Below are 23666 nucleotides of genomic sequence, written 5' to 3' on the forward strand. Positions count from 1 at the left end.
TTTAAGGTAGGAGCCAACATAAATGTTGATTAATAAATTTATTCCTCTTTTATTTTGTTTAACAATTTTGTATACTCTTTACACAAAATATACATAGATTTTATTTTCTCTGATTAGGTCAATTCTAGTTTTTTTTTTTCTCAGTTTCGTTAACAACAATAAATAATATTATTTACTTAATTTGTTTAAATTTGTATGTATACATTTAAAGTAAATTAAATCCACTTAAATAATGTCATGTTGTCTAAATTAAATTACAAACAAAAAAATAAAATACAAAAGAAAAATTACAATTTAAAATTAAAAACAATTGAAAGCTTGCTGCAAAAACATGATATGCCATACGGGTTCGAAATCTGATTTTAAAAGTATGTATGTTCATTAATTTCTAATCAATTTATTTAAAATAATATTTTGATTTTGTGGCTTATCAAGTTATTGCACTAAGCCCTTCAGTTATATAAAAAAAAATTAATAAAATTTAACTACATTAATATTAAAAGATTATACGTTTACATTGTATATAGGCATAGGCATATGTATATAAAAAATTAAAATAAATAAATCTTGCACATAAAAATTGTTTCTTTGCTCTAAACTAACTATGTATAGATAAAATTAAATTATTTTAGTAATTAACAGAAATTCAATTAGATTGAATAACTTTGTATTCGTTTTCCATTTTGCTTTTTTGTTATACATATGTTTAAAATTAAATTAATTAAAAAAATATTACTTAATAGCAGAGAAGAACAAAAATAAAATCTATAATTAAAGCATTTAAATTAAATTTAAATGCACAATAAACATTAAATTAACACTAAAAACAGAAAAATAAAACTTAAGTGGCACAGCCACTTACAATTTCTAACAAATTTCGTTTTACTTAAAACAAATTAAAATGATTAACTATTTTCTTCTTTTTTTTTTCTAGCAAAAATATTTTAACGAGGATTTACAAAGGATCTCTCTCATGAAATGTTAATTTTTGTTTGCTTCTTAATGTACATATACATACATATGTATGTATGTATATTGTTTGTTAACAACAGTAACAAAGCTAATTTCAAGTTTTCTTTTTTTGTGTTTATACTTAGTGAGAATATTATTTTAAAAAAATAGTACATTACAAATAAACCACATAAATGCCGCATAAAAAATATATGCAGTTCTAAAATCATCATATGAAGGTGCGACTGTTATGGGAGCCCACTAACTGTCATGCTCACCAAAAGCCAACATTTGTGTGTGAGTGTTTGTTTGTGTATTTTAAACTACAACTATTATTACTAAAAACAATCCTCAAGTGGAAAGATTGTTTTCAAAGCTTTGGTAATGCTTTGACCAAAAAAAATTATGGCAGTTTTTTTCTTTTTTTTTTCATTGGTGCTAAACTGTAAACTGCCTTTCAACCAATCCAAAAACAAATTCAAATTTATGTTCAATAGAATATTTTCTATTTTGTTTCATCTTGATCCATAGGTTCCTCTGACTCATCACAAGAAAGAGTTCTGTAAAGAGATTAAAAAAAATCAGTATTAATATTATTATACGAGAGCTACAAAATTTATGGAATTAAGGTTTATGTTACACTAATCTAGCCAAATATGTATCGTGGATAACGCCCAAAGAATTTAAAATATGTATGACGATAAATGGATTCGGAATCTTTCAATTCCGTTATCACCGTTAATAAATAAAAGAAACTAATGGTGCTATGAATAATGAAAATGTATGAACTAACTATTGAGCTGCCAACTTTTTTGTATGTTTTTGTACCCTTCACCCTAAATTTGTCATTCCGTTTGTAATTTGATATACATATATTGAAATCAACTTTCCGAATCCCCAAAATAACTTACAAACATGATTGATACATCACATTCATAAACTTTTTCATAACAACGTAAGTTTCTAATTGTATTATAGTAATTTTGGTTTACATACTTGTTCATTGACTGCATTGATAGTCCAGCCATAGCTGTCACAGTATCTGACTCGTCGTGTTCAATTTTTAAAGCTTCTAACGCCGACATGCCCACAGTATGAGCCAAACGTCTAACACAAGGCCAATGTTGAGACTATACAAAAAGAGACAAATAAAATTTCAAATTATAATTTTTGTTTTTAATATTTAAAGTGTCCTAGTAAGCTATTTACCTGTATAGCTATGGTTTTTTGTAAGGTATCAATTGCATTTTGACATGGAGGACGATTTAGTTCACTTTCAGGTATTGCTGACAAAGGATCGCCAAGTAATGCTCTTACGCATTCTTGTGCTGAATCACATATAGCTGGCAGATCGTAACCACCTTCAAGGGCCAATACAACTTTACCATTGGCCAGATGCATTAATTCGCGTGTCATGTAACCAAAACAAGCTGGCGATACAAGATAACCACCTAAAGGTGCGGGATGACCTGATGCAGCATCGAAACCAGCCGAAACTAAAACAATATCAGGATTAAAATAACGAGCAATAGGCATCACAATAGTACGGAATGCAGCAATATATTCGGCATCGCCCAAGGGTGGATTTAAAGCACCGGACCATGAAATGTTAACATTATAGCCTAAACCAGGGCCATTTCCACACTGTACCAAAAAAAAAAAATACAAATTTGTTCAATTACCATTATGAATCCCTTAATAATATAATGAATTATGTACCTCTGTGGGTCCACCAGTGCCGGGAAAGAAATTGCCATCATCATGTCGATGTATGGATAGATATAAAATATCTGAATTATTATAAAAAACCTGCTGTGTACCGTTGCCATGATGAACATCCTAAAAAATATGAAAATTTAAATGAAAAGCTTGTTTATCCACAGATTAAATAAAATCCAATATGTCTAAAAAACAGCACAATTGCAAACAGATAAAATTTCATTTAATTTAAAAATCAATTCTTTCGAACTTTTAAAGCGGAATTTATTTAAGTCGATATGCATTGTTTTTATTTTTGGGATTGAAACAATTAACATATTTATTTATTTATTGAAATTCATTGTAATATAGTGCAAAATAATTTATTAAAAATGTCATATTTCCAATGATTAAACGATTACATAATTTTTAACTTACCCAATCGACAATTAGAATCCTCTTCATTTCGGGTAAACGCTGACTTAGTAGTTTAGCTGCTATCGCTATGGAATTAAAGAAACAAAAGCCCATGGCCAAATTTGCTTCGGCATGATGTCCGGGAGGTCGTACCACTGCAAAGCCATTCTTTAGGTCACCCTTGGCTGTTTTCATTGCCAAATCGATGACACAGCCAGCTGCCATTCTTGCTGCCAATGCCGTATGATGTTCATTCCATGTGGTGTCCAAGTCAACTCCTACACCACCGCATGACAGTCGTACAAAACTAGCTGAGGGGGCAGCTGCTTCCAATTTTTGTCGGTTGGCAGCCAATTGACATTGACTTGAACCGAATAGCATGGCATGAGCTTCCGTATGTACCGATTGTATTTCTTCGAGAGTAGCTTTTGGAGATCTTAAACGATGGCAACGCTTAGCCAAGTCCGTTTCATTTAAACGAGCCCATACGCTCTGTAAACGTCCACTGTGCTCCGGATGAAGACCATTATTGCCACATATGCAAACATGTTTTAACATTAAATTGTCGTAGGCTAACCCTGTGGTAATTTTATGCGACGGTGATAAATTATTACTTGATGCTGGAGGTGGTACCTGCTGTTGTTGTTGTTGCTGCTGCTGCAGTTGATCGGTGGTTAACTGAGCATGTCGGATAGACAAATCCATAAGGTGTTGTCGTCCATGACCATGTATGGCTAAATTTACTGGTGGTATATGATCTGCTGATGATGATGTAACTATGGGACCTGCATGAGGAATATGGGTGGACTGACCGGTATCGGGAATTTGACTTAGACCATGAGGACCTAAATGAACCAATGGCGACGAAAGAGTTCGTGATAAGGGCCGAATCAGCCCTCTAGCAACAGCATCATCCATTTGTAGAGATTGCATATAGAGCAATTCACGTTGTTGTTGTAGGTACTCTTTGCTACGCATTAATTTATTCGGTTTATTTGGTATGCACACTGGAGGTGGGCCGGCGGCATAGGGTACGGGAACGGGCGCTACCACCGCTGTTGCATTGGGTAGATTTTGTGAGGTACTCGTAATGACTGTACTAGTTAACACTGTTTTTGGAGGTTTCTTTTTATCGGTGAGATCCATTACTTCGGCGGCATCATCTTCTTCTTCTTTCAATTGAGTATCACGTACAGCTCCGCTACGAGTGAGTACAGTTTGACGTATTTTTTGGGTTAATAATAAATGTTGTTCGTAAGCTTGTCGTTCGGCCTGCGAGAGATTTGAAAAAAAGTTGTGTACATGTGATTATTTTTAGGTTTACAATTATTGTATTATTTTATCAATGGTTGGATACATATCTATTGAATTGTTAAAGTGAATTGAAAAGATCTGGGATTTACATTTCCGAGAGGCAAATATTTGTGCCAAAAGCTACAAATATTTGCAGGCGACACGAAATACATAACTCCCAATGAAATAACACCCAATAAGGAAAATGAAATAAACCCCAATAAAATATAAAAACAATAAAATTGGGCGTTATTTAGGCCCTAATTTTGTAAATCACGTCACCAACGCTTGAATTTTGGTGCGTTTGTTCTGTTAAGGATTTGTATACATAGAACATTATGGAATACGAAATTATCAGTGGTCGCCGCAGGAATAGCAAATTACTCTATTCTATTAGTGAACAACAATTATATTTAAAAAAATTGTGTAGAAAAATACAGTGTTGTATATGTACTACGAAAATAAGCTTTACTGCTTTAACAGAGACAAGTTTTGTAATGGAAAACAGAAGAGAGCCGCAGGCGAAAAATAGTTTGTAACAAAAATCGCGGCGATTCCGATTCGGATACTCTGTTCAAAAGTGAAACGTATCAAAAAAAGAGAGCGTTCTGCATCGATCGAAACAAATAGTAATCGGACGGGGCACGGTCTGGACTATAAAACGGGCGAGGCAAAACTTCCCAACCACTTCATTATAAATACTTTTTAACAGATGTTGCTCCATATGGCCGAGCGTTGTCATGATGGAATGTTACGGTATCATTCTGGGCGTTTTTCGGCCAATGCTCCCTTCGAACGAATTAGTTGCGATCGGTAGAGGTTCCTTGAGCTTTTGGTCCCACCAAATACAGAGATTTACCTTAACGCCATGTTATTGTAACAAAAACAAAACACAAGTAAACTGTACACTCAAAGTACACGCTTGTACGCACATAAAATTTTCTGAAAATAAGCGAATTCACTTAATTGTGAATAAATTCGAAAATAATCAATCGATTTTTATGATCGATATCTCATTTTATTCATATTACATGTGGCTTTTCGATAATGCAATAAATCTGAACAATATCTGCCGATTTCGATTTTTCATGATTTTTATAAAACAAAAAAAAATCCATTTTTCATGTAAAAAATATATTTTTTGCTTCAATTTGTTATTATAACTCCGAAACTACTGCACCGATTAAAACGCAATATATAAAAAGATTAAAGGTAATGTAAATTATAACTTTTTTAAGTTTACTTCAATAATATCGGACTAACCCTTTTTGAGTTATCATAAATTATGTGGAGAAACATCTACAAAAATCCGCAATTTTAGGAAAAAAAATTTTAAAAAAATCTATCATAGAATTCAAAAATTTTACCATTTTTGTACTTAGGAAACCATCAAATCTATATAGTGGTTAGTGAAGCCTTTTTTTGCTGTTGACCTGTGTAATAATTATTGTGAAGATTAAAGTTGCTCTATATGATGCAAAATTAACATACAAGGGTATATCGTGTCACCGACACGAACACCCCTCGGTCTTTAAGAGTTATGACTCTAAGGGCGGATTTTTGACATGAAGATTGGAGATTAAATTAAGTTCAATTTATGAATGTAGTTTTTGGGTCATCGATTGTTTTGAAATTGATCTTCAAGTCTAAAAGCCGCCCTAAATTTATGGTAAAGTTACACTAGATTGTATTGTATTTTAAAGGAAAAATTATAGATAAAAAACTTACATCACTGTTTTCATAATGAGTTGGTGTGATATTTAACTGGCTGCTGCCTGTCAACATTGGGTGACCTAAGGGTAATGGTGCTGACTGTGTTCTGCCCAATGGCCGATGACCCTGTTTGTTAAGATGAGCTTGGGCAACCTGAGCATCCGTAATTGGTTGTCCGTACATTGTGGAGGACGATTGTGGAGAATGTGCTACAGCATGTATACCGCCGGTAGAGGCAACATGCATTAGAGCTGTGGTTCCAGTAGAAGCTGCATGTGCTTGCGGTGGTGCTACGTCTCCGACTAACGAAGCCTGTGATGAAGATGTTGATGTAGCTGAAGCAGATCGCACAACCGGTGACTGCGGAGGTGCTGCTCCCGCCACAGCTGAATTAGCTGTTGGTGGTATCATAGGACTAGGTGGAGGAACAACTTGTCTGCCAAATGGTACTGCTAAAGGATTATAATACGTCGGCGGACCAGTTGAGCCGGGAACAGGTGGCATACTAGCGCCACCACCACTTGCAACATGTTGTCGCAATGCAGCCAACATGGCGTAATTATGAGCGGCGGAATTATGAGCATTCTGTAAATGAGGACGGCCTAATGATATATTTGGCATGGATGGTGAACTAAATAATGACAAGTCGTTGATGCTGCTTCGTTGGCCCGGTTGATACTGACTGCCATCTTCATTTTCTTCTTGTATAGGTGCACTCGTAGGCGAGCCACGATTGGGACCAACACCTGAGCCAGCTCCCGTTAAACTAGATGATGGTGGAGAATTTGGACCAGAATCAGGTGTACTACTACAATCTAATATAGAAAAAGATTTATACAATTAATTGAATATAAAATTGATATGTATAACTTTTAATTTCTCAAAAGTAATTCACACAGAAACTGTTGTTTGAGATTTTTAAAATTTAATGAGAATAATGGATGAAAATGGATTTTCAAAATAATTCTTACAGTTCCAATCTCTGTAGCAACCAATTTCTGTGGATGGATTTTATGAATTTACTTTTTATTTATTATAAAAATATGTATATAGTTTTTTAATTTCATTTCATACTCGTATGTAGTTAGTAATAGAGTTAATACAAACAAACAAATTATAAAGAAAACAACATTCAGTTAAAGTAAAGAACAACGATAAAATTATAAAACAAAAGTATAAATCATTACAAAAAATAAAATAAAATCGTTTAAAGAGCTTACATTACAATTTTCAAACCTTCTTTTTCTTAGAAAATGTTTAATAAAAAAAGTAAATGTTGTATTAACTCTGTACTTATGAACCCCCCCCCCCCCAGAAATGGATTTGATATTGTGTTGTGAACTAAAATGTTTTCGTTTACATTGTATACGTACTTGTTAAAGTTGAATTTTGTTTTTGTTGTCTTCTTTGGGCAGCTTGTAAAAGGCGTTCATGTCTTCTTATACCAGCCGGTCCACTGATTCGAGCTTTACGTTCAATGACACTTAGTTTTAAGCGCATCTTTAGTAAATTTGGTTCGGATGCTGTGTGTTATAAATGAATAGTAGTAATTTGTTTTTGGTTTCTTGTTTTTTTTTTATTGGATTAGAATTGTTGTGTTGTAAAAAATATGCATGTTTTTTATTTCTTTGATTTCTTAACTATGATGTATATTTCAAATTAATAAATTATCACCAGTAGAACCCTATTCTACTCTATTTATATTAGAGTTTTATCTAAAACATTACATAACATTAAATATCTCAAATAATGTTTAAATTGCCTAAGCATATGCAAAAGCTAACGAATTAAAGCCATAAATGAAAAAGAAATTACGTTTTCTGAAAACTAATTTTCTGACTTACATATTCAAAATAAATTTTTAAATTTATCAATGGTTTGTATGAAAATTTGGATTTATAAATCTTGGGGTAAATATTCATAATTTAATGTTAAAGCCAATTTAAAGATGTTCGTATGTCTGTTTCCTAGGTTCCTTCGTATTTGAAGATTTTGTATGCTTTTCGCAATAACAATAGTTTTAAATGGTATGAGGAAAAATCAAAAATTTTAGAGAATTTGACTAAAAATAGCGGTATTCTCAATGTAGAGTACTTGGCCTAGTAAAAAAGCAGAAAAGCTATTTATTGACAAACATTTAAATATCTAATGTATTTTGTTTATAGTTTTTTTTATATTGTGCTCTTTTAATAGCACATTTGATTTTGGATTAATTGATATTTTAAGGTAGGAGGAAGTATTCAATACTTTTAATTTAATTTAATTTTTATTTCATTTATTTGTAATACAAAGCCTAAAAAGGCCAAAATAATTATATTACATAGCAAATATTGCCTGATAACATACAATATAAAATCTATAAATACCATAATATGTATACAAAAATCCATAACTATCATAAATTACATACATATGTAAATTATTTAGATTATTATTTTTTTTTTTTTTTCTTTTTTTTAAATACTTTTAAATTCGAAGTATAATTCCAATAAGCACCAAGACCCAAAAAGTTCAAGCACTTGAACATTTTGTTGTAATTTGACTTGACTTGAATGTAAATGTAATTATGTTTTAAACATGAAAAATATTTGAAAAAATTATTTTTCAAACAAAAAACTTATGGTTTGAATTTATGTTTCTTTTTTACTGGAGAATCCTATTGAATTAAGGTGTAATACAGCTATAATTCAATTGCTTGACTATAATTCAAGGCTTGAATTACACTTGCCTTCAAATTGAATTCCAGCAAAAATGCTTATTTGGATGTGAACTCAATGAAATATTTAAAAAAAATTGTCTTTACGCGATATGATAATATTTGTGAATAACGCTCGCGGAAATCATATACATATATATTTTCTAAAAAGTCTACAAAGTTGTAGCAGTACAGTGCCATGCTATACCCTTAAAAAAAATAAACAAATGTATTTAAGGCAATTGGAATATTATATTTATGAATTCATATTAAGGCCAGGGGATATACAATGTTTCTTATTTTTTATTAAAAGTGGAATGCGGAGAGTTATTCAAAATATTTTTTTTAAATAGATTTCACATGGAAATACTAGAGCTAGTTTCTGAGATAAAGATAATCTACATTCTTCGTTTAAAACTAGATTAAACTAAAAATTGTGTTTCTCACTTATTGTTTATTTACTATATAATCTCGGTTTAACTGAGCATCATGCCAAAGCACAAACAGATGAAAAATAAAATAATCAATTCAGCACAGCAGCTCTTTGTTTTAATTTGCTTTATTGACATCAATATAATTTTAATATACATTTTATATACATACTTTAATGACACTTTTTCTTTTACAAAGTTAAAATTTACAAAAAAGTTATGTACGACGCGGTTGCTTTTTATTATAAAATTTTAAGTATGTATTATTGCCATATTTATATGAACAATTTTGAGGAATGCACATGTGATTTGACTGAAAAGTATGGCAATGCTTACAAAATTAATCCATTAGTGAGAAACAAAATCATTGGTTAAATCCTGGCAAAATATGTTTCAGGTTTAATATAACAGCGTGTTAAGCTGAGTTTAACTGACATGTAAGAAACTAGCTCTAAAAAGATAAAGGTTAAGAAATTGATTTTAGAATTTAAATTTCTAAGGAAAAATCTAACTCTTAAGTAGGAAATTATCTTCGGAAAGAAAATGGTAATTTATTTGTTGGTCGATAATTTAGCTTGACATAAAAAGTTTTTAAATATTCTACATATAGTTGGTATATTTTTTGTATTACTTAAATGTATAATGGGGAATTTTGTTGGTTTAATCTGCTTTTTGTTTTGTACTATTTAAACAATAAATAAGTATGTATACATTTTAAAAATTACCATAATCAAACACATTTTTCCTAAAAATTTATTTTTATATAAAATTCATTTACATACAGATTAGTTTAGAAATTTCACAGTTTAGCACTTGTTTTATGGTGTTAATGGGCGCAATAACATCAAAAATTACAAAATTTTCCTTCATTTTACTTGAAAAACATGCATAAAAGATATCAGATCACTTATCGAAACATTTTGTATTTAATTTTTATTTGTTGCTCAAGAAAATAAAAATAAAATTCACAATACATTTGATAGGTTTAAAATCGAGAGTTAACTTACCGGTTTTTCGCAAGGGAAAGTCTGATTCATATTTGAGTAACGAAGATGGAGGTGGTTGTGGTATTTTATATGGATGAGAACTGGTAACTGCTCCAGTTGGTAGTGATTCACCAGATGAACTTTTAACAACGCTTCTAAATATAATAAGTTAGAGTTAATAAACTAGGTTTTACCCAAAGTTTTAATACATTACTCACCTATTGCGATAAGGTGATGTTGTTTGCATGCCATTTGGAGAGGAGGCGGCTTGTTTACGATTTAATATAAAACACTATATAATATATAAAACAAAGGAATTTAATATTTGAAGCTACTTATTTATTGTGTGTCTTTTAACTTACATTTAATATTTGTTTCACTTCTGGACTAGCATTTGCACTGTTCTCTTTACGTTTGACAATGGCTTCCCTTTCTCGTCTTTCTCTTTGCTGCTGATCTTCCACAGCAGCTGAAATGATTCTTTGTTCTTGTAATTCCTGATAAGCGCCATGTGTGTGCACTGCATACTAAATGTATAAAAAAAAACAAAAAACAAATTAAATACATAGAAATGTTTATTAAAAATTTTATGAAATTTTTCTTTATCTTATTTTAAGAAATAATTTATTTTTTTTTTCATTTTGAGTCGTATAAAAATTTGTTTGGTTAATACTTGTATTAATGCGCTCGATAAAGTTCTCAAAAATGTTGCACTTCAATATAATTCTTAAAACATACATATAGATACATAGATATTTGTTAATAATATTAACTAGATTTAATTATAATTATCTGAGGCAATCAGTTAAAATTCAAGACAGATTAGTACAAAAAAATATGGGGGGGGGGGTAGTTGTGTTAATCAAATAAATGGCCGCAACACTAAAAAATTTGGACAAGTAATCCGAAATTGTATTTTCTTTATGAATGCAACCTAATTTTGTTAGGTAACCAGGGAAGTTTAGCTTAAAAATTTAAGAATTTAGTCAAGTAGTTAAGGGTTAATTAATTAATTCAATCATTTTAAATCAACGGAATAATAGATAATTATAAAACAAATAAACAAAGAAAACAAAAATAAAATAAATTTGTTCACACTCATTTGAAACAACAAGTGTCAAGGAACTTACATGAAATTTATGTTCCAATTGTAATTTATGTTGTAATTCCAATTGTTTTGATTTTTCTTGAAATGTATGAAGCAACATTTGTTTCTGTAATTCTTGTGTCTTTTTCAACTGTAAACAAACAGAAATAGAATAGAATATAAAAAAAAATCAAACATTAGTTTAAAATTTATTGCGAAAATCAAATTAGTTTTAATTTTTGTTTATTTATTTTTTGTTTTATTTTTAAATTATAAAAATTTCAGTTACAAAATTATATTGAAACAAAAGTAGCAGCCAGCATGTTGTTAATTAAAGAACAAGAAATAATTAAATTAAATTAAAAAAAAAAAACAAAACAAATGAAAAAAAATCAAAACAAAAAACTTTATTTTAAATAACACCAACAAATTAATACTGAAAGGTATAAATAAATAAATAAATGTACATACATATGTATGTATATATAGGTATGTTAGCTATACAAACACATTTGTACATATGTATATTTATAAACAAAAATAATTAGTTCATTTAAATATTATAGAAAAAAAAAACAAAACAAAATACATTAAGAAGTTTCCATGACCTTTAGTCAATTTGTATTTAAAATTTATTTTATTGTATTACGTAGGTGTGTTCGTTCGTTCATTTCATTTCTTTTACTTTACTTTATTTTCTTTTCTTAATTTGTTGCTTTCTAAATAATATTTAGGAAAAACTTAAATATTTATTATAATATATTTTATTTTTGCAAAATTAAATAAGAAAATACGCATTGTTATACACAATACATACATATGTACGAACGTACAACAGACAGTATTTTGAATCTGTTTTATACACACTTAAGGGCTAAATTATAGAATTGGTAAATATTCAAATTCATTATTTACTTTTGTTGGTATACAATTACAAATCAAAACAAACACGCTTTTAAACAACATAAATTACAAGATACAAAATTTCGAAAAGAATTCTTTCGTCAGAATTGAGTTCATCTATATATATAAAATAGTAAAGTTACTGACTGACTGATTCATCATCCCACAGCCCAAACGACTGAAGCTAGAATCATGAAATTTTAACTGTGGGTTCCTCCCTCCCCAAAACGATCCACTAAGAAGGGATTTTTGGAAATTCGAACGTTTAGGGGGTAAAAAGGGTAAAAACGCGTAAATCCGGTAATCTTATATCTTCAAAACTAATAAAGATACAAAAAACCTTGAAATTGCATGTTACTCCATTTAAAAAATAAGCTGACAGGTGTTTCGTACTTTTTCGAAATTCGAACCTTTTAGGGGAGAAAACGGGTAAAAACTGTATTTTGGTACCCTATGTATCTTTTAAACCAATAAACATAGAAACAAAATTTAAATCGTATTCTTTACTTATCAAAAAATAAAAAAATATAAGTTTGGTACTTTTTGGAAATTCGAACCCTTAAGGGATAAAAATTGTGTTTAATTTTGGTACTTTTTCATAAAATATGTTTTTTCTATAATTTGACATAGACATTCGAATATTTTACTATGAGCTTCCACCACGATACAGAAAATTATTTTAATAATATTTTACCACCGCAATGGGGATAAAAAAGGTACCAAAAAGGGGATTAAATCGGGAAAATACATTTTATTGCAAATTATTAAGCCGATTTTGATAATTTGTTTAACATTGGTTCCTGGATTCATACAAAAATTAACTAACAGGTTGTTATTTGGAACTTGAGTGCCATGGTGTATTTTAGGCCAAATCCGGGTAAACAGTTTGGTACTTTTTTTAAAACATATTTATTATTGGTCACATTACACAGATTTTAACTTTTGCAAAATGGAATATTTTTAAATTTCGAACTTGAGGGGTGTTCAAGGAGGAAAAAGGAAATTGGTGGTGATTAGGTCGTGTGATTTGTGTCTATATGAAAGTTTGATATGTTGAATTTTGTGAGTATACTAACATTTTTAAGCGATTTATGCACGTTAAAGTGATTTTCGGAAGCGGGTCTATATGGGAGCTATGACTAATTATGGACCGATCGTAACAAAATTTGGTGACATGAATTGTGTATATATAAAACTTATTTGGAGCGCAATTTGTGGAGATACATTTATAAATTAAACATTTGGCTTGGTCCTTGGGCCGAAAAATCGATTAATCGATTCAGAAAGTGATTCTAAGTCGATCGATATTTTTGGGCGTTACAAACATCTGCACAAACGCATAATACCCTCCCCACTATGGTGGTGCAGGGAATAAAAATAGGCTAGATTGGTAAAAAGTTTTGGATGAAGACATATGAAAAACATTGTTTGGATGAAAAAACTGTATAGCAATTAGAAGACATTTTCAAAACTATTTAACATGAGAAATTCTCTGTGCTCTTATATTGCTCCACACTGTATGTGGTCATGTAGGAACTTACATATGAAGGAAAATGTTCACAACACATTTAAATGAAAAAGAAGAAATATATTTTGTATATACTATTTACTATATAAATAAATATTTATATAGAAATTTTTGCTTAGAGGTGGCCATTTAATGGCTAAAACAGCGATAGGTGGTGGTAACATTCGTTATATGCTGAATTTTGATTTTTTTTTGCTATTTGTGTATTTGGTTTAATCTTATTTTTTTTTATTTTGATGTCTTTAACACACAACAATAATATATCACAAAAAAAAAAATAAATTGAAAATAAATCTTAGTGCTACATTCGGTTGGGCTGAATTGGTCCGTTTGTCCATACCACCGTTATTATGTAAATGTTTTTTTTTTGTCTGCAGAATTTTTAATGAACATTGTGAATTTTATATTTCTGATCAAGCTTAAAGTTCAGTATCACCCTGTTCTGTAAATCGGGTGATTTCAAAATCTACCAATATTCAATATTTTTACAGGTTGGTTTACTCGAAAGTTAAATTCGATATACAAATATTTGAATTCGTTACTTCGATTCGGTTTACAAAATAGAGGAGTATATTTTTAAAATAATCATTGGTAACTATAATAGATAACTAATCTAAATGTTTTAATTGTTGCGATTTATTCCATATTTTGTTAGTTTTGTCTAAAGTGAAATATTGAAATTAAAATATATGTTACAAACGGAATGTTAAAACAAATATATCACCTGAATATATGTATTATACATGATTGAATTTAGTTTTGCCAGTAATTAATTTTTCCAAAAATAGAAAATTACATTCATGCTCAAAATTCAAAATGATCAAATTGTGTTGTATTGTGAGATATTTTCTAAAACCTAAGCAAATAAATATATTAAAAAAGGATTATATATGGACATTTCCACTGAAAGGTCTACCAGGATCGAAAAATAAAATGTTGATAATCATCGTGTTTTATTTTTTATAATTATAAAAAACAGTCTATGTTTTTATAATAGAATGGTTTCATAGCATACCTCAGCTGTTTTAATTGAGAAATTTGGGCTAGTTCTAAAGACATTTTTATATTTAATAATTTTACATGTAAAAACTATATTATATAGTTGTGTTCGGTGCAGGTTCCCCGTGATGGTGTGGTCAGATTTCAGCAGCTCATAATAGATGGGACCTTTTCGGTCCCACCAGAACATTTCCTTAGCGCCATGGATATTTGGCTTTTGGTGTTTTGGTTTAAAAATGATAGTGTTCAAGCATATACAAAATCGTCTATCAAGGTCTCTCAACTGCAATTCGTATGGTACCCAATTTATCTGCTTTTGGATGAATCCAGCTGCTTGCAAACATTTTGAAATTGCTGACAGAGTAGCTGCCAATGATTTTGCAAGCTCTGGATGAGTTTGGCAACAATCTTCATGGAGTAATGCCTCTAATTCATGGTCTTGAAACATTTTTGGCTGCCCTGGCCAAAATCACCACTTTTGAACAGCACAAACCATCTCTCGCACTTTGAAACCAATGAAACACATTTACCATAAGCTTCGGTGAGCAATCGGTGTACTTCAGCGGCACTTTTTTCAAATTAAAGAAGTAAAGCAAAACATCCCGCATCTGATGTTTTGTTTGACATTTCGAAGCATAAAAAACTTTGTTGTTTATACTATTATGTTCAAAAATTTAGAGAGAATGAGAATAAATGACAGATAAGTAACAATCAAAATGACATTCATACTATATGTTATTAAAAACAAAAACTGCGTTCGAAATCTTTTGTAAATCCCACATTTTTAGGTCATACACCCAATAAAATCTACAAAGTTTGGATTTGAGAGATAGTTAAAACACATTTTCAAAAACTATTAAGAAGTTAATCCTATTTGAATTATTTTTTGCCCCTCAGTATTGTGAAAATTGAATGTGTAGTAAAATATTTGCAATCTATTTAGAGAACTCTTTGGAGTGCAAGTGATTCCATACATATGAATCCATAGCATACATTATATTATGCACTTAAAGAAATTTGTTGTTAAAATTCTTAAAAGAAAGCAAAAAGTGGTTGCATTAACCTATAGTAATAAATTATTCATTAATTATAATCAGGGTATAAATAGAAAAAATCTAAACGAAAGAATAAAGTTCCCGAAAATACAAAAAACATCTGGTCAAAGGTGAACAGAGCCCGACGCCGACTAAGTTTTTTTTAAAATGTATCGATGGCTATGCACAATCGGATTACAAGCGTTCATTTAATCCGACGCTAAAAAATTTACCAGGTTATTAAGAGTTTTCCCGATGAAGTCGTGTATTTTGAGATAATCATTTATAACAACATTTTATCAGTAACTGAGTTTTCTGTTAATTCGGTAACTGTATTTAAGGATAGCGATAATTTCGGCATATGATTTAATTTTATTTAGACGTTAATTCTAGAAAGTCAAATCGGTTTATCCAAATATTCTCAGTTGATCAACAATATTTGGAAAATCGGTCTAACCAAACAACATTTTTTTTATTGCTATAATCGTTTTATATATTGGTAATTCGGAAATTTGAAATAGTTTGTAATAATGTTTACCATTTAGTGAAGATGATATAAATTTCAACAGATTTAAAAAAACAGCAGAGTTACAACACTTTTGTTTGGAATAGAAATAATATTTATTTAAACTGTTTATCTTTTTTGATATTTTGCACTTGTATTTAAAGTTTGAACCATTTGAGACACAATTTTAATGATTTAACTGGAATTAATTTTGTATATCAGAAGTATGTGTTTATTTATAGTCGGTCGTTTGTCAAATATTTATTATGCTCGAATTTTAACAACTTCCACACCCTCTTACACGAATTCGACGAAGATCAACCACCTTACATTAATATTAATTTATTGTTGTTGCTTTTCTGAAAATTATATAGTCATTTTAGCCTTGAATCATGAATAAATATCCGTCGCCGTCCGTCGTCGTACATGTGTATTTTCTGTGAGTGTAGAACAATACGAGCAGTGAGCGACTGAGACTGAGTGTATGAGGAATACTTGTGATGATAACATTCATTACATGGGTTACACGATGTTGCTGATGAGGTTGAGGATGATGATGATGATAATGATGATGATGAAAATGTGTGCTTTTGTGTTTATTTTTACATGAGAAACAGAATGTCGCTATTTTTAAAACGAAATGTTATTTGCGTTTTTTTTTTTTTGCTAAATTTTATTTCAGTTTTTTCTCAGCTCAATGTGTATTTCTTATTCGATTTATTTTATTTTTTATTATTATTATTGTGCGTGTATTTATAAACATGCTGTTTGTATTGAAATCTATTTATAAAACGTTCTGAACCTCATACGCAGTTAGTTAGTTTTTGATTATAATAGAATGATGTGATTTTCCTTTTATTTGTAAAATAAATTTACAATGTGAGTGCAGACTTTTCTACCGAACCAATGAAAGGATAATAAAATAAATTCGAGGGTTCCCACAGCTCAGTTATATATAGTTTGGATGTGGGTTTGAAAGAAAAGCAATAAAAAAAATAAATATTTAAAAATATTGATGATATTTATCGGAAGTACATACATTTTTTTTATTTTACTATTTGCTCTATAACAAAGTAAAATCCATTGAAAAAATCAAAGGAGCTGTACAGAGTTTTGCACATCTGAGCTGGTCAACTTAGGCACCTTGTATTTTAACAGGGTGGTCACAAATTTCATATTCTGAAAGTTTATGTCCTCCTCTACGATTCGTTCTTACATTAGTTTGCAATCGAGCAACTAGTTTAGAAGATAAAGATACTGTGTATCGTTCCTTCAACGCAAGGACAGATTGACGGACATAACTAGATCGTCTTAAAACCCAGAAAATATATACTTTTTCGAGAATATATATATACAAACATTTTATTTGATGGTGGATAAAAAATGCTAGTGGGTGTATGAATTAATAATGCGGGATTTACAATAGATGACGTATATTTTGAACGTGGGCAGAATATGCGGCCAGACCTGAAACCGTAATGCCTGTTAAAAATATTTAGAATGAAGTGGTCGGGACGTTTTGCTTCAATGTTTCAAAATAAAACTAAATATTTTATAAAATCTCGCATTTTTAAGACATACACCCAATAGAATTTTTCAGATTTAAGATTACAAAAGCGATATGAAATTTTTGGAGAGAATTTTATATGGAAACTAATGATCCGATCTTCACATAAATTTGATTTCAGTTCGTATGAACTATATTTTGGCTGAATTTGTAAATTTGTTTTACAGATGAGTAGTGCCTAGGGTTTTTAATTTCCCGACCTTTTTTGATTCCCGGGAATCGGGAAATTTTTTTCTACATTCCCGGGTACCCGGCTATTCCCGAAATATATAATGATACTGTAAATTAGGAATATTATAGCCAAATTTCATATAAAAACATAGTGTTATAATTATTAAATATCAGAGCTTCGAATTAATTAATTAATAAAATTTGAGCTTAATTCACTAAAATTTTAATCCGTTGTCAGCCTTTCATTCCATAAATCCAGTCCTAATATTTAATTTTTTAGATTCAGCCTTTGTTTAAACAGAATTCATTTTAAAGTTAATTAATAACAGAATTTATTCAAACTTTGAATGATTACATTTTTGTTAAATCAAATCATTTACAAAATTAATTGAAAAAATTGTCTTAAGCCTTTTTGAATTGAAGAAAAATGTAATCAATTAATAAATGTATGAAGCTATTTTGTTATGAATTTGAGGAAGAAATTTAATGAAATAAGAAATAAATTCTATAAATAATGAATTCACTTTTTAAATTTTCATACGAAAGACCCCATATTAATAATAAGCAGTTTCGGCAAAATATTATTGCCGGGATATAAGCAAAAAACTTTTCACTGTTTTTTGGTGAAAAAATAGAGTTCTAACTTGTTTTCTATGCATTTTCGTCAGTTTTTAATTCCCGGCATTCCCGACTAAAAATCCCGGGAATCGGGTAGTGAAAAGTTGGCAAAATTCCCGGGAAACTTGTACCGGGAATTCCCGGGATAAAAACCCTTGTAGTGCTTCCTTCATATGAGAGCTATGGTCAGTTACAAAATTTGTTAATGTAATACATATGTGAACCAAAATCGGTTTTACTAAATGTGGATATCAATATCTTGAAACGGGTTTAATATGGGAACTATGGTCAATTATAGGCCAATACTTACTAAAATTTGTATGAAGTTTTCCATGTGCATTAGGAGTGCCAATCCCGAGGATTGACGAATGCCAAATAACAGATTTAAAAATCCAGTATTATTTGTGCTTATTTTTGTATAGATTCGGATGAATTTGAGACAAAACGCTCTATATGGGGGGCTAGTTGAAATTATGGAACGAAAACGACCAATTTCCATTTGGTTCTTAAGAAAAGAAGATGTAAAACTAGAAATAAACAAAGAATACATTGAGACTATACTAAAAGAAGCCTACACTCGATTTTTATACATATTTTCTACTTTGCTTTCAACTGGTGGTCTGGTAAACAAATACATACATATATATTGATTCAATATAAACGTGAAGAAGTCACTAAAACTGTAAGTTCACTTTATTAACCGAATACCTCGATTTCTGTAAAAATCTTACCCTGTCTTGCGAAGAGAAAAAAAAAACAAACAATCAAGCCAATGCAAGCAAGCCTATTTAAAAATGCTTTAAAATTAGAAACAACAATTTTAATTGAATCTAAAAGAAATAGAAAAAATAGAAATTAAATTATAAATAATACTTGTTGGTTTGCCATACAACATTTTAACCGCAAGTGTTTGTATATAGACACGAGGAGTATTTTAAGAATAGAAATTGTGTATGGTCGGTCGGTCGGTCCGTCCGTCGCGTCTTTCGCCTGTCTAAAAAAAGCACAACTCACACAACAATTTGTTTGTTGTATTTCGGTGGATTTTTTTTATTCTTGTTCTTGTTCTTCTCGCAGTTCAGTTCGGTTCGATTAAATAATTGTTTCGCATTAACTGTTGTTGTATGTGTGTATGGGTTTTTGTTGTATGTATGTGTGGTGTTGTTGTTTTTTTTTTATAACATATATTTTTTATTAATTTTTTTTTTATAATAATGTATTTTAGTAACTCAATAAAAATGAAATGTTTCGTTCGGTTTTTTTCTTTTTTTTTTATTCAGCTTGGTGTATGAATATTTTTAAACTCGACAGAAATACCAATATCGAAAGCAGCAACAACAACACACACTGAGAAAATATTATTATAAAGGCATCTTTGATATATTTTTATTTAATATTGAATGTATTATAGTATATTTATATAAGATATATTTTAATTATGGCTGGTTGGTTGGTACAACGAGTAAATCTATAAATATATGCAATGCAGTGTAGAGCAAATGTTTAAATTTATATTCAACTTAAACCTTGTATAACATTTCTCATGCCGCTAGTATTTCATATAAAAATGCGTCTACTTACTTTATTCTTGAACATAATGCCCAAACATAATTACTTAAGCTACCTTAAGTTTCTTTAAAGTTTATGCCATGTTTCTACGGCTGTCTGAATTACTTAATTCGCGTTTTGAATTACGATTGCGAATCAACCTGTTTACACGACAACATTCGTAATTCAGTTTGACATTTATTTATTTCTTCTTCTTGTTTTTTTCTTCTGTTTACATGTTTTGTTTTTTTGTTTATTTTGTTTGTTTGGTGCGAATTTTAAATTTGTAATTTAGCAATGGATAAAAAAGGTAAGTAAAACCATAAAATTGTAGCATTATTAATTAAACAAATATAATTTAATTATTATTTTCATTATTAGAAAAAAGAAAAAGTGCAAGCAAGTGGGACCAGGGCAGCGAGCGGGCTGCCCTGGTTCATTTGTATACTTCTACAAATGAATTTAACTTTAATCAGACTTTTTATTTCTTTTAATTTATTTATTTAATACAAAAATCTTTTTCTTTATTTTGTTTTGACATTTTTGTTTGGACAGCTGATTTTGATACATAAATAATCGATACAAATTAGAGATGACAGTCATTCGTTCGTAATTCATAAGGTAAATCAAACTGAATTACGTACGAACAAGGTAATTCGCACTTGAAATTTTGTATGGCGAATCATGTAATTCAGTTCGTAATTGGGGGTTGAATGAGGAATGAGAGCGTGAATGACGAATAATGCCGTCGTGTGAACATGGTATTAAGAATATTTTTATTAAATTTTGTCAAATACATTATCTTAAATACGTGCATAATTGACTTTAAACATTGTTGAAATTGTCGTTTTTTTTTTGTTTAAAACCATTTCAAATTTGTTTAATTCAAGTCAAATTGTGACTTGAGGAAACTCTATAACTATAATATTTAAAAAATTGGGATTTCCCGGGATTTAGCAAAAATAATCTCGTGATCGGAATTGGCATCACCACTATGTGCACCTTATATAGGACTTTTTTGATTTTAGAGGTTGCACATTTTATTTGAAGTTTCAGGTTTGTTTAAATATAAAATAGAAGTTTCAATATCGAACGAAAAAAAGGGATAATAAATATATGTAAGGAGTGAGATCGAAAAATTCTTAACATACATATATGTTTACAAAAAAGAAACCACTAAACTTACAGCTTTAATTTTTTTTTATTTGATTGAAATTATTATTACAATTTACAAAAAAAAATATTTTTATAGTTTTAATCACTAGTGATGAAATTTTGAACCTTTTTCGGAAACCCTTCCATTAACGTTTTTATAGTGCTTTCTGTCACTTTGCTCGAACATGTAGTCCATCTCCGTTTAAAATCTACCACACTTTTGGACACCTTTTTTGTACTCTTCAATTCTCTTTTAACAAGAGCCCAATATCTCTCCACTGGCCTTAGCTCCGGGCAGTTTGGAGGATTTGCCTCTCTTGGTACAAATACCACATTATTGTTCTTGTACCACTCAAGGGCTTGTTTGCCATAGTGACAGGATGCCAAGTCAGGCCAAAAATAAGTGGACACATTATGAAGTCTTATGAATGGAAGCAGCCTTTTTTGTAAACATTCCTTGATGTAAATTTCGGTATTTATAGAGCCCGTTGTAACAAATGAGTGGCTTCTTTTGCCGCAACTGCATATTGCTTGCCATACCAAGAACTTTCTGGGAAATTTTGTCTGCTTTTGGGTCCTAAACTTTTCTTCAACATTCCCTCGAGCATCAGCAACATAAAATTTTTGACCTGGAAGTTGCGAAAAATCTGCCAGAACATACGTTTCGTCATCCATTATGCAGCAAGAATATTTTTTTATAAAACTTGACTTCAATTTCCGTGCTCTGTTTTTGGCCTCTAAATTTTTAGTAGCGTTCCTGTCAGGAACTTTTTGAGCCTTGTATGTTTTTAAACCTGCATTAGCTTTAACTTTTCGTACCAAATAGTCCGAGCACTGAGCTAACCGGGCTGCTTTCCTACCGGATGTGTTGGGAGCTCTTTTGAAAATGCGTTCTATTTTTTTGGCTTTAGAAACATCATGTGGACCATTCCTTCTACCTGAACCAGGTTTTCTATCAACTGACAAGTTCTCCCGATACTGTTTAATAACATTGGAAACAGTTTGACGGCAGACCTTTGTATGCTTGGCCAACTTTTTGTAAGACCAAGTTGGGTTTTGTTGAAAATATTTAATAATTTCAGTACGCACTTTTTTCTGGTCACTCATTTTAATCAGATTAACAAAAAAATTAATATAATTGACATTACACATAATAACTGACATGTTTTTCAAAGGTAACTTGATCAAAAAAAAATTCAAATAATACTTGGGTTAAAAAATGTAATGAAAAACGTGTGTTAAGAATTTTTCGATCTCACTCCTTATATCATCTATATATACTAATTGGCTTAAGCTACCTTAATGCATACTATTTGTTTCGATGGACACTTCACTTTGGAACAGAGTATCCAATATTGGCTTGATTCGTTCTTGGCCTCATGCCCCTTGTATACTATTGGCCCGATGGCAAAATAATTTACTAACAAATCGTAGTAGAGGACGTAGGCTTTCAGAAAATGCAATGTCTGATCAGCCTGTGAATATACAAGTTGAAGTACAAGGTGTCAAGGGAGACCTTTTTATAGCTCGTAACTTGTACAGAAATGGAAAGATTTCAATGGATTTTACTTTATTACAGAGGGAAATAATAGGAAAATAAAGAAAATCCATTATATTTCTTTAAGTTATCTTTTATATTGGGTTTATGTCTTAAAAATGCTGGATTTACAATAGATGGCGTATCTATTGAACCCGGTTTTTGTTTTTAGTAACTTGTAACTGTAATTTAAAAGGATACATATCTTTCATTTATTCTAACTTAGTTATTGAAGATTATAGTGTAAACAATAAAGTTTTGTTTGCATTGAAAGTGAGTCAAAGCGGGAAGTTTTGATTTATTTCTTTAATTAGAAAAAAAGTGCCGCTGAAGCACACCGATTGCTCACCAAAGCTTATGGAGAATGTGTTCCATCGGTTTCGACGTGCGGTGCAGAAGTGGATATTTTGACACGGAAGACAATTATCTCCCAAGCCAGCCAAAAAGGTTTGAAGAACAAGAATTGGATTTTGTTTACAACAATCTTCTACACAAAATCATTTGGTGCTACTCAAGCAAGCAAGCTTGAAATCATTTTTGAACCGATTCATTACTTGTGATGAAAAATGGATCTATTACGATAACTCGAAGCGTAAGAGATCGTATAAGAAGCCCGACCAACCAGCCGAATCGACACCAAAACCAAATATCCATGGCGCTAAGGCAATGCTCTATATTTGGTTGGAGCAAAAGGGTCCTGTATATTATGAACTTCTGAAATCAGTCCAGAACATCGCAGGGAACCTCTACCGAACGCAACTGATTCGTTTGAAGCTAGCATTTGCTGAAAAATGCCCAGAATTTGCGGCCAGGCATGAAACCGTAATATT

The 23666-nt window shown here is 30.4% G+C and overlaps 1 protein-coding gene across 3 annotated transcripts in view; it reads right to left on the reverse strand.

Moving 5' to 3' along the window:
• The window catches only part of HDAC4 (histone deacetylase 4), a 70726-nt gene continuing 47060 nt past the window's right edge, over positions 1–23666 (reverse strand). The window contains exons 4-14 of one of the 3 annotated variants that reach the window (XM_065506620.1): positions 11315–11422; positions 10547–10711; positions 10403–10476; positions 10206–10339; positions 7446–7595; positions 6088–6887; positions 3088–4338; positions 2671–2790; positions 2161–2595; positions 1948–2081; positions 1–1511 (exon numbers count right to left, since the gene is read on the reverse strand). In XM_065506620.1, the coding sequence (XP_065362692.1) occupies positions 1457–1511; positions 1948–2081; positions 2161–2595; positions 2671–2790; positions 3088–4338; positions 6088–6887; positions 7446–7595; positions 10206–10339; positions 10403–10476; positions 10547–10711; positions 11315–11422 (3426 nt within the window). In that variant the 3' untranslated portion in view covers positions 1–1456. The remainder of the gene's footprint in view (positions 1512–1947; positions 2082–2160; positions 2596–2670; positions 2791–3087; positions 4339–6087; positions 6888–7445; positions 7596–10205; positions 10340–10402; positions 10477–10546; positions 10712–11314; positions 11423–23666) is intronic. The other 2 variants (XM_065506621.1, XM_065506622.1) reach the window with 2 other exon arrangements.

This window comes from Calliphora vicina, chromosome 4, assembly GCF_958450345.1.
Source record: "Calliphora vicina chromosome 4, idCalVici1.1, whole genome shotgun sequence".
Classification (NCBI taxonomy): Eukaryota; Metazoa; Arthropoda; class Insecta; order Diptera; family Calliphoridae; genus Calliphora; species Calliphora vicina.